At 46.9% G+C, this 12,370-nt stretch overlaps 1 protein-coding gene across 1 annotated transcript; it reads right to left on the bottom strand.

Annotated features, from left to right (window-relative positions):
• Window positions 1–5,907: 5,907 nt before the first annotated feature.
• On the bottom strand, window positions 5,908–10,779 carry LOC120381387 (zinc finger protein 2-like; the record flags this gene model as incomplete). Its single annotated transcript, XM_039499581.1, has 3 exons — window positions 10,767–10,779; window positions 10,124–10,182; window positions 5,908–6,420 (listed from the first exon to the last, which is right to left on the bottom strand). Coding segments are annotated over exons 1-3 (585 nt in total), but the record flags the coding sequence as incomplete, so codon positions are not given.
• Between the last annotated feature and the right edge of the window lie 1,591 nt (window positions 10,780–12,370).

Genomic DNA, 12,370 nt, shown 5'->3' with positions numbered 1-12,370 from the left:
TGCTATTGGCTACTGTCAGAGGACAAGATTCAGAGCTAGATGGGCCTTTGGTCTAGCCTAGTGTGGTTTTTCTCATGGTTTAAATTACACGCACGGGCACTGATAATAGAGTTACTGAAAGTTTGGGAGTTAAGCACTGACAGATCAGTGGTCCAAGCCCCTTGTAGACACCCCCCCTCCCTCTGGGACAGGGGCAGGTCTGAGCTCTCTCACCAAATGCTCATTGGGGCCGCCAGAACCTGAGTGGCTCATTTCATTTGCACCCTGGGTTGAGTCCTGCTTTGTGCACCGTGTCTGAGAATGAAAATCCTAAACCGCCCTTTGAAATGACAAATGCAGCAGGACATGTCATTGTCCCAGCCCCAAAGCAGACAGACCAATGGAGAAATGCCGTCAAGTCTAAGGTAATACTTCACTGCGGTTTTACCATTTCCACTTGCTAAACTCCCTCCTATCTGCCCAGCCCAGGTGTCCTCTGCCTCAGCTGCTGCTCCCGGCCTGCTCTAGAGTCAAACACGCAGGGCCCCCAGGGGAACAGAGGCTGGGACAGGGCAGCAGCCTGGGCTGGGCTGGGCAGATGCTGGGAGTTCTTGTTCCCTGAGAACTGGCCTGGCTCCCTTCTCAACAGCAAACCAATCAATTTCACGTCCCCTCCCCAGAAAAACCAGCCTGGAGCCAAGGGCAGCAGGGGCCGATTCCCCTCTAGTTGCCACCGAGGCAGGAGAGAACCCAGGGCCTTTCTAGCAGAGCTTATGGAACCGACATGGGGAAACCAGCCTTTAATAACAGGCAGTTCAAGTTTAAGCTCAGTGTTTTTAACAATTTTTACAACCTTAAATCACCCTTCAATCGCAGTGTCACTATCCATAACATTGCTTCAGCCTTATAGGTTCCCAAGTGCAAAACTAAACATCTCTTCAAACACAAGAGAGTGCAGATCAGTCAGTGTTCAGAGTCATCCCACATAAAAGAATCATGTTGTGGCCTCATCATGTGGCTGTTGCCTTTCCTTCCGCTCTGTTAAAAGTTTTGGTATTTTGAACAGAAACTTTTTTCCCTCAGAAGAGACCTGGGCACCAAGGCTGCCAGATAAACACCTTTAAGAGGAGGCGTAACCTATCAAAAAATGATCTCCCTCCTTCAGTTCAGTGACCGCCTGAAATGTTACTTATCCCAGCAGAGCTGGAGGATTGAAAGCAGCTACATCAAATCCCTGTGTAGCTAGCAGGAATGAACACAAACACGCCCTGGTATCTGAAGAGATGTTTAGTTTTACCCTTGGTAAACTAGAAGTCTAAAGGGAAGGAAGGTGCTGCCATATATAAAGAGTGAAACACAAAACAATTATCATAGTTATGCCCATAGTGACTGCAAAATATTTCTATATTCTTCTTATTATCATCAGTGTATTATTTTCTGTGGCGTCTATACATTGACTATACCTTGACCAAGAAATTTGAATTTTGATAAAATAATCGACTACCCCTGGTTGAGGCAATGGACTTGATACCCACTCAGGCGTCCCTACAAAGGTTCAGGTACGAACAACAGTGGCTGCCTTTTAGCCATAGCTTTTAATCAGGGCAATACATTGATCCTGTGAAATCATTTCCCAGCCGGAGTCCATCGCCCACATTCCTTAGGGCATTGGGCCACCATGGGGACGTTTCATTTCCCTCCTCAATTTCACACAGAGAGACAATTTCCTTTGCACAGATCCATGAACAGCAAAACCTCCCTGTGTCTCTTGTCTGAGCCAGGGCATTCGATTCCATTGAAACCTTCTCTCCTGCAATGGCAATGGTCATGCAGACGGGACGAGGCCACCTTCACCTCTGACAGTGAGATATTGGATCAGCTCTTTCTTTATGCTGCTGTTGTTAGTCCATGAAACATCAGGGATGGATGCAAGGCTGAGTTCATGCACCAACCCCCTGAAACATTTCAGTGCCCCAGAGAAATCCTGACTCCGGCTATTGGCATGATCTGGTGGAGATTCGAATAGGAATGGGACAGTCTGAATTGTCAGTGTGGGGAATAAACAACAATCTATAGCAATGTCGTTAACCACAAACACACTCTAATCATGCTCCAGCTGGAAGGGAAATGGGCAGGAACCCTTGTTGTTCAGCCATGGACACACTTACACTAATGCACAGCCAGGAGTGTGCTGGGGGAGCTGGTCTGAGTAATTGGAAGTGATCACTCAGTGAGAACAGAACTAGAGTGCAGTGAGAGACACATTTCAACCAAGTAGTTGTGGCCGAGTGGTTAAGGTGATGGACTAGAAATCCATTGGGGTCTCCCCAGGCAAGTTTGAATCCTGCCAACTACAGAAGCATTAGTGTATTGTCACTGCTCTTGTTGTAGTGCCTGAGCATCCACAGAGCCAGACCTGGTCTCACTCTGAGGCTGTCTTCTCTTAAAATGCTGCTGTGACACTGCTACAGCACTGTGGAGTAGACAGTTGCTACAGTGAGTGGAGGGGTTTTCCATCCCTGTAATAGCTACATTGACAGAACAATTTTTCCTTTCATTTAGCACTATCTAACCATGGCTTAGGGCAGCTTAATTATACTGATTCCAGGGTTTTTCACACCCTGAAAGACGTACTTCTTAGAGGGGTTATCCCATCACCCTTCCATTCCCTAGTCCTTCTTGTATGGCCTGAGAGCAGCAATACCCGCAGTTCAAGAGGTGCAAACAATTCAATGTTTATTGGGGTAAACTTCGAGCAAGCAACGATTCCAATTTCCTTCCTCGGTATCGCCCTTCCCAGCTCTGACGCCACAGAGGCTTGTCTGTGTCCCTCTTTCTATTCCCCCCTTAGCAAAACATAACTCCAATTCCCCTACCCCCATTCCATTCCCCCCCTTACTTCCTGATTGACTGCAAACTATATAGTAAAACTGGAGTTCTGCTTCGCTATACCTTAACCAATCATTTTACTGAAATGTAACTAACCAATCCTAACATATTGTAACATGATTATCTAACCAGTTATACCCCACCACCTTAATTGCTTTACACCCAACAAATTAATTATACAGCAGACAGAAACAATCACAGAACCAGACAGAGATTATACAGACAAGCAATAGGAAAGTGGAGACTACAGTGATAGAACAAAGAAATGAGGATTTCAGACCCCAGCTATTGATAAGTGAGTTGTTGCCAGACAGGATGCTATGATGGTAGAGGTTGTCGATGCTGGTTGCTTAACTGTCTGGTCCCCAGGGCAGGATTTTGAGGGTCTCAGAATGCCAGCACCCATCTTTTGTTTGCTTAAAACGTGAGCAGGGAGATTCCAACACTGCAGAACTCATGGAACTCCAGGGAACGTGTAACTTTAGGTCCTGGTGAGTGTGCCTAAAAATCAGCTGTGCTGGAGAAGGTCTCTAGGAGTTGAAAGAGATGTGCCATCTTGGCCTCCCTAAAGAGTGTCATCAAATATTAATGAAAACTAGGGTTGATAAGTCACATTCTTTGTAGCGTTAGGATTTGGGACTGGTCCAAAGTGCCAGTTTTAAGACTCTCTTTTCCTCTCTCTTGGGTGTTCTGGTTTCTGCATAGAGACGAGGTTTCAAATCCCACTCCTGACGTGACCATTTTCTTTTATCTGGAGAAAATGGCCTCACTTCAATCTCCTTTACAACAATAGAACACCATTTGTTTAGCTTTTCTATTCCAGTAATTGTGAGAGAAGTTCCAAACTAGGGGGAAACAGGGTCTTTTCTCTCGACCGATCAATTTTTGTCTTCCTTCATTCCAAGCCATTTTCTCAGAAACATCCGTATTTCCCAGACTTTTTTGTTCAGCGTTCTTTGCTTTTATGAAATTTTAGGGTCATCATTTAATTGCCCACAACTGTACTTATGACGTGAAGTGAAACCCAATATTTTTTGGATATTCTTGCAGGAGAGTTTTGCTTTCTGACCTGGAATTGAACAGGGGCTATCCAAGGGGAATAATGCTACTCCCTTTTCTTGCCTCATCCGAAAAAACATACATTCCTGATGCCCTTTGTTTCCTTGCCCTTTTTAGGGTAAATTTACACTTCTCAGAAATAGAATCCTTTACAAAACCACTCAAAAGCTCAGCAGTGTCGTAAGCAATGGTTTCCGGAAACATGCCCAGCTTTTCTTTAATTTGGTGACACAGGGCCAGGCAAGGGACTGGATACAGGCCTGGATCAGAATCTTTGTTACCAGAGCTAGAATTTCTATTTTAAAAAGAGCTATTTTTCTGCTGCTATTAGATTTCCAACATTGATTTCATTTTATACACATTTTCAGCATCTATTAAGGATAAATTGAACAAAAATACCACTTCTCTTTCCTCAACATCTGCATCATGAAGGGGAGCATTCCAAATAGGAAAGATCTTCTGTGGGGCATGGGTTACAAAAATGCTTCGGGAACCAAATACATGCGCATTTTGCCAAGTTAAAAATCACTTAATGTGGAATTCTCTCCCCAAATCATCTGAGAAAATACTGACTTAAATAATTGAACTCCACTGTGATCATATGCACTTCCTTCAGTTAGTTGGGGTTCTGCTGTTGTTCACCATTTCCGAATGGAGATTTTAAATCACTGCTGTTTCTTTGTTAGCATGTGCAGTAAATTGGAGAGTTCTCCACTGTTGACAGAACTGCACTTGAACTTTCTCCGTGTCATCATGGAGGGTGGGAAAAAGCAAAGCTGAAGTGACAAATGAGGACTTTAGGAAATGGTCATTTGTCTTCAATTCTCCAAGAAATCTGAGCTACGTCCTATCGAACTGAACTAATATCCAATTGGGTGAACAAACAGCCTTCAGGAAAGAGAGAAACCCACATCACAGAGACACAGAATACATGACAATGAAAGTATCAAGAGAAATTCCAGAGCAGGTTACATCTGATTATTTAGAATCAGGACAAGAGATTCTCCCATCACTTTCTCCTCTGATCCATTCAAAGCAGCTTCACTCAGCACTCTCTCAATAGTCAGTTATGTTATTTACAAAATTGTAAGTATCCCAGCATCCCCATAATGGGGGACAAAATAGTCCTCTTGCCAGAAGTGGCTTTACCAATAGATGAAACCTGGAATTTAAAAGCCAAATAATCACACTATGTTTGGGATCCATTTAAATTCCCCTTCCAGGTCTTGGACACTTTCATCTCCAGTCATAGCGACTCTGATATAGGAGGAAAGAAATCAAAGCATCACCTCCAAGCACAGACAGCTGAGAACTCTTCCTCATATGCCATTTTGAGAAGTGGAGGGATAGAATGTGATGAAAATAAACTCTGCACAGAGAAGCCAAAATGTAACAGTTCTGGAGTGATGGGGAAGGAGGGAATCTCTGAACCACCCCATCTCCTTCCAGTGTCACAGAGGCTGAAATGACACTTTTTTCCCCTGCTCCTCTTTATTTAACTATAATATGAAAAATTCCCAATGTAACTGCTCTTTAGCACAACCCAGAGCAACGTGAGAACAACTGGCACAGATACAATCTATATAATTGGTGACGCTAACAATAACTTTGCAATAGGAGGAATGGTATAAATGTGACACTCCCTGGTTCCTCATAGGAAGGGCACACTCCAGTTACTTGTGGGATAATTGAGTTGATAGAAAGGACAAATGGGCCCACCTCAAAAGAAGGCAAACTACAAAAGGCATAAATGGGCCACTCATCTGTCCAAGCTGAGGGATAATGGTGCTGCAAACAGTTCAAACAGATTTAAAAAGTTACTATGTGGGAATCAGGAAAAGTATTAAAGAAAAAAAATTGATAGCCCTAGAGGTTTTTATGGTGTTCATTGCCCTTGCAGATTCTCTGATCGCTAACATGGGCTGAGTGCCAAGAGAAGGTTTTCCCACACTCACGGCATTCGTAGGGCCTCCCATCTGTGTGGATTCTCTGATGTTTCGAAAGGTCTGATCTGCGATTGAAGGTTTTCCCACACTCACGGCATTCGTAGGGCCTGTCCCCTGTGTGGATTCTCTGATGTGCGATAATGTGTGAGCGCTGACTAAAGCTTTTCCCACACTCACGGCATTCATAGGGCCTGTCCCCTGTGTGGACGCTCTGATGTCTAGAAAGGACTGATCTTTGAGTGAAGCTTTTCCCACACTCAGTGCATTCATAGGGCCTTTCCCCCGTGTGGATTCTCTGATGTTTAGAAAGGGCTGATCTGTGATTGAAGCTTTTCCCACACTCATTGCATTCGTAGGGCCTCTCCCCTGTGTGGATTCTCTGATGAACAGAAAGGTGTGATCTGCTATTGAAGGTTTTCCCACACTCACGGCATTCGTAGGGCCTGTCCCCTGTGTGGATTCTCTGATGTTTAGAAAGGGCTGATCTACGACTGAAGGTTTTCCCACACTCACAGCATTCATGGGGCCAGTCACCTGTGTGGATTCTCTGATGATTAAGAAGGGCTGAGTAGTCATATAAGTTTTTTCCACACTCTGTGCATGTATTTTTTCTCTTTCCAATGATGATTTCCTGCTTTGTTGTGGTTTCCTTGAGGTCCTTCTGAGTTCCCTCAGAGGAAATACGTTTACCCATTTTCACCCCCGGCTGGTTTCCTTGTTCTCTTTCTGGTCTGTGCTGAATCTCACAGGATTTTTCCTCCTCATGACTCCTGGACACATGGCTTTTTGATCTTTGCAATAATGCTCTGTGTTTATCCACTTGCTGAACATTTTTCTGCTGAGAATTCTGCTCCTCTTTCTCACATGCCATTGCATCACCTGCTGTGAAAAAGACAGAAACATCAAACAGGGATGAAAAGTGAAAAGCCAAAACAAACTAAGTGCTGGAGGGAGGTCAAATAAAAATCACACACTGAACTCCCCCGTACTCCTCCCCAAAACAGGAGAGAGGAGGGGATCAATTTGGCTTTCAAGTCCCATCCAAATTCTCAGGGGGAAGGGAGGAAGCTACTGCCTGGCGTCTGCTAGAATCTACAGGAAGCCATGAGCTATAGTTACTCTGAGGATATGACCCCTGCTGGCAACAATAATGAACTGAGACACCTCTCAAGGGCTTGGTAGGGCATCCCAGATGTTTCCTTCAGGCACTTCCACACTCAGAGTTGGTTTAATGTTTCCTCACCTCTGCAGGGAGATCTCAGGGTCTGTTTTCCCTCTGAACCCTGCAGGTCTGAGACCCACGGCTCTTCCCCTTGTTCCAGCTGGGAGATCACATCAGGTTTGGAAAATGGAAACCCTGCTCAGAGGAAAGATAACAAAGGAGTTCCATTGATTTCATAAAACTTTCTCATAAAAAAAACATTCTATTAATTTAACTTTAATACTTAGTGTGACCCGGTGTGCCTGGGCTAGTCCTCACTGAAAATGCCAAGACCAGGGCAGGCTGAAAAAGGGAGAGCAGAGGCTCCCAAAACTGGTGGTTAACACGGAAGTTAAACTCACCAACCAGTCACCAACTGTGCTTCTGATCCCCCACACGGGTAATCGAGAAGCTGAAAAAAGAAATCACACGGCACCCTTTATTGCATTCCAGTTCTCTGGCTCCTAATCAGCACCTAGGTCCAGCACAGTGAGAGGTTATTTAAAAACTCTGCTCACATAAACAAAGTGTTCTTCTGACCCCAGAGTCAGTCACATTACCAGGTCACTATAGGTTTGGATCTTACTCAAAATACTACGATGCCAGCCAATCATTGGCATCTAAACTAAAGGTTTATAAGCAAGAAAGCATCTGAACTAAAGGTTTATTATAAAAGAAAGAAAAAGGGAGTTGTTAAATGGGAAAGCAGTCAGACACATTCAGAAATCTATACATCTGGTTCTTAGCAGTATTGGTGAGTTTCTGGCTTGAAAGGCTCTCTGGTACACATCCACATTATTCAGTCCTTTGTTCAAGCCTTCAGTTTGTAGAGAAGTTGCTCCAGAGGTAGGAAGAGGATTTGAAGACAAAATGGAGATGATGCAGCTGCCCTTTATATTCCTTTTGCCAAGTGGCTTCTACTTCCTATGTCCCAAACACAAGCTTCACAGCACATGGCATGGAAAAGCCTTGGAGTTCTCAGTACACAGTGTGATACAGCCTGGCCAGAGGGCAGCAGGAGAGGGTTAGCAGGGAGCCTTATTCCCTGCAGAGGGAAGAAAGTTTGCTATAGATGAACTAGAGCACCTGAAGCCAATTAGAGCACCTGCAGTCAGTCACCTGATAAAGACCCTTGCTCCAATCAGACAGGGAAGGAGCTGGAGCAGAAGGATTGGTGTTGGAGCAGAGAACAGTTTGAAGGGAAGCAGAGGAAAGTTTGGAGAAGTGCTGCAGTGGGCTAAGAAGTCCAAGACCCTAGGTAAGGGGCACCTGGCTTGTACAGAGGGAGGGCAGGAAGCCCCCACAAGCTGAAGGGTAGGAGCAGGAAGTAGCCCAGGGGAAGGAACCATCAGTTCAAGTGGTTTACCACTATCCTCAGGGCCCCTGGGTTGGGACCTGGAGTAGAGGGCGGGCCCAGGTCCCTCCCTCTCCACTCCCCTCCTCAAGGACACTAGTGGGGTAATTAAAATACCGATTCAGAGGCAAGCAATGGCACCCTGAACCTTCCCCAAAGAAGAGAGAGCGCGAGACCCAGCATAACATTACCGGCAATTTGCCACACGTGGTGTCAGGAGTGGGATCTGCGCGCTGGGGACTTAGACCAGGGTTAGGCAAAACCCTCCCATACTTAAGATGGACGATGTGGTCAAGGCCCTTATACAAGCCACCGCGGCCCAGCAGGAGACTACCCGAGTCCAAGCAACCGCCCAACAGGAGGTGACTAGAATGCAGCAGGACCAATCATCTGTTGATGAGTCAGGCTGCTCAAGACCAAGCCCTGCTGAAAGACCTGGTGAACCAGATGAAGGCCCTTATGGAGCAGAATCGCAACTGTAAAGGGACCCGGACCGTACGGGCTAGCCATTGCCTACAGAAAATGACACGGGAGGATGATGTGGAGGCACACCTCCTGACTTTTGAAAGAGCAGCCCTGCGGGAGGCCTGGCCCCGAGATCAGTGGTCTGGTATCCTTGCCCCATTCCTGTGTGGGAAAGCCCAGAAGGTCAATTACGATATGGCTGCAGAGGCTGCAGCAGATTATTCCCAGCTGAAGGCAGAGATCCTGGCCAGGTTCGGAGTAACGACATTGCGAGCCCAGAAGTTCCATGAGTGGCGGTATATGGAGGACAAGACACCCCGATCACAATTGTTTGACCTGATACACCTGACCCAGAAATGGCTGCGCCCTGAGGCCCTTAGCTCTGAGAAGATGATGGAGGTTCTGGTATTGGACCGGTATATGAGGGGGCTACCACCAGGTCTCAGGTCTTGGGTTGGCCAGAATGATCCCTCTACCTATGATGAGTTGGTCTCCCTCGTGGAAAGACAGCTGGCAGCCCGCGAACTGTTCCAGACCCCAGGCAGGGAGTCACGGCAATCCAGGAAGCCAACCCCAAACCCAAGGCCCTGGGCTTTCGAGAACTATAGGAGAACTGTAACCGTGAGGAAAGACACCGAGGAATGGCTCGAGGCCAGGAAGGGACCTTGGGGGTTTGGGAAGAGAGGTGGGGGGCCGGCCAAACAGTCCCAGGCAGAGGGTGACAACCGGAATAAGGGGGCGGTGTTATGAGTGTGGGGAATTGGGGCATATACCAGCCCAATGCCCTAACAAGGAAGAACCTATGCAGTGTAATCTGGGGAATTACGGGGAGCAATGTGGCCTAATCGGTCTGGTAGGGGTCACAATGACCTCATATGGATATACCAGACCAGTAAAAATGAATGGTATAAAGACCATAGCATTAACAGATTCCGGGAGTGCTGTCACGCTGGTCTCAGGGAAGTTGGTGGGAACAGACCAACTAACCCGGGCCAAAAACACAGGGGTAACGTGCATACATGGCACTGTGAATTTTTACCCTACAATCCCGGTGCAGATTGAGATCCAGGGGAATACTACCAGGGTTTCTGCAGGGGTGGTCCCCAAGCTCCCCTACCCTGTTTTAATTGGTAGAGACTTCCCCGGGTTTGAGAGCTTACTTACCCCAATAGAGCCAGGGGAGGGTAGCAACCCCCAGGCTGAGACGGAGGCAACTACAGATAGCCTCACCCCAATGTTTGCCAAATTTGCTCCAGGGTTATTCTCATCCCCTGGGAAACCCCGAAAGTCTAGGTGAGAACGAAGGGCAGATAAAAGATTAGGGACCAGGATTCTAGCAGAGAATCAAAAAACTTCCCTTGTGGGTAAGCGAACCCGCTCAGGAGAGCAGGAGATAATTCAGGCCAAGGAAGACTCGGAGGCGGTTCCTAGCCCAAGTGGGAGCACCCCAGGGGGAAGAGTAGAAATAGGCCCCCTAGAATTAGGTCAGTTCAGTACTGCACGTGAGACTTTTGGACAGGACCAGGCCGATGATCCGTTATATGCAAACGTGAAGGAGGAGGTAGTGGAAGTGAATGGTGTGCCTGTGGAAGGAAAGATCAAAGGCCCAAGGCCATATTATGTGCTCAAACGCGATCTTTTGTACAGGATAGAGCAAATACGAGGGGAAGAAGTAGAGCAACTCTTAGTCCCACGGAAACACATAAGGGCAGTACTAGAGTTAGCTCACAGCCATCTATTTGGGGGACATCTAGGGGTAGACAAGACACTGGATAGAATCCTAAGAAGGTTTTATTGGCCAGGGATACGAGCAGAAGTCCAGCGTTATTGTGCCTCCAGCCCTGAATGCCAGTTGCATAGCCCCCGACCTCACTTGCGGGCCCCATTAGTACCTTTGCCTATTATTGACGTCCCTTTCGAGAGGATAGCCATGGACATAGTGGGCCCATTAGAAAAATCGGCACGGGGCCACCGAAACGCACTAGTCATCCTTGACTATGCCACGCGGTATCCAGAGGCCATTCCTTTAAGAAACCCCGCATCCAAGGCAATAGCAAAGCAACTACTACAGGTATTCACCAGAGTGGGCATCCCTAAGGAGATCCTGACAGACCAAGGAACCCCATTCATGTCAAAACTAATGAAAGACTTATGTGCCCTCCTCCGCATCCAGGCCATACAGACCTCAGTCTACCATCCACAAACAGATGGACTGGTCGAGCGATTTAATCGTACCCTTAAAAGTATGATCCGGAAGGTGGTAGCACAGGATGGAAAAGACTGGGATACCCTTCTACCGTATCTAATGTTCGCTATACGGGAAGTCCCCCAGGCGTCCACGGGTTTTTCTCCCTTTGAACTATTATATGGACACCACCCATGCGGGACATTAGATATCGCCAAGGAAGACTGGGAGGAACAACCCAACCCAGGAAAGAATGTCATTGAGCACATGACACAGATGAGAGAGCGAATAACTCGAGTAACTCCAATAGTACGGGAACATTTGGAAAAAGCACAAGAGGCCCAGCGGACATATTACAACTGTTGGGCGAAAGAACGGAGATTTCAGCCAGGGGAACGGGTGATGGTGTTAGTGCCGACAGCAGAAAGCAAACTTCTAGCCAGCTTGCACGGACCATATGAGATAGTGGAAGCCATTGGGGAAGTGAACTATAAGGTTAGACAACCAGACCACCGAAAGCCAGAGCAAATCTACCACTTCAACTTACTGAAGCCCTGGCATGAACGAGAGACGTGTCTGGTCATTCGAGGAGCTCCACCCTCAGACAGACGACCCACGGAGACAGGTAAATATATCTCCAGAATTAACCCCAGAACAACGAACAGAGGTCATTGAAATGATCCACCGGAACCAGGACGTATTCTGTACATAACCGGGATGAACGACACTAGTCCAACATCATACTGTCACCAGCCCCAAAGTAAGGGTGACGATAAGACCATACCAAATACCGGAAGCTAAAAGGGAAGAAATTAGGATGGAAGTGAAGAAGATGCTGGAACTCGGGGTCATTGAAGAATCCCACAGTCAGTGGTCCAGTCCAATCGTCCTAGTCCCCAAGCCTGATGGCACCCTGAGGTTTTGTAACGACTTCCGGAAATTGAATGTAGTATCCCACTTCAATGCCTACCCAGTACGCATTGACGAGCTAGTTGATCAGTTAGGCAAGGCCAGATACCTAATCACTCTGGTTCTGACTAAAGGTCATTGGCAAATTCCCCTGGCCAAGGATGCCAAGGAAAAGACTGCCTTCTCTACACCCGATGGCCTGTTTCAATACACTGTCCTCCCTTTCGGACTCCATGGGGCCTCTGCAACATTCCAACGACTTATGGATAAGTTACTACAACCCCATGCCAAGTATGCCACCGCCTATCTAGACGACAGTCATCCATAGCCCTGACTGGGAAACGCACCTAGAAAAAGTAGAAGCAGTGCTGGACGCCCTGCGA

This window comes from Mauremys reevesii, linkage group 14 (genome assembly GCF_016161935.1).
Source record: "Mauremys reevesii isolate NIE-2019 linkage group 14, ASM1616193v1, whole genome shotgun sequence".
In the NCBI taxonomy this organism is placed as follows: domain Eukaryota; kingdom Metazoa; phylum Chordata; order Testudines; family Geoemydidae; genus Mauremys; species Mauremys reevesii.
The sequence above is the reverse complement of the archived record's forward strand: the minus strand, read 5'-3'. Positions and strand labels throughout refer to the sequence as shown.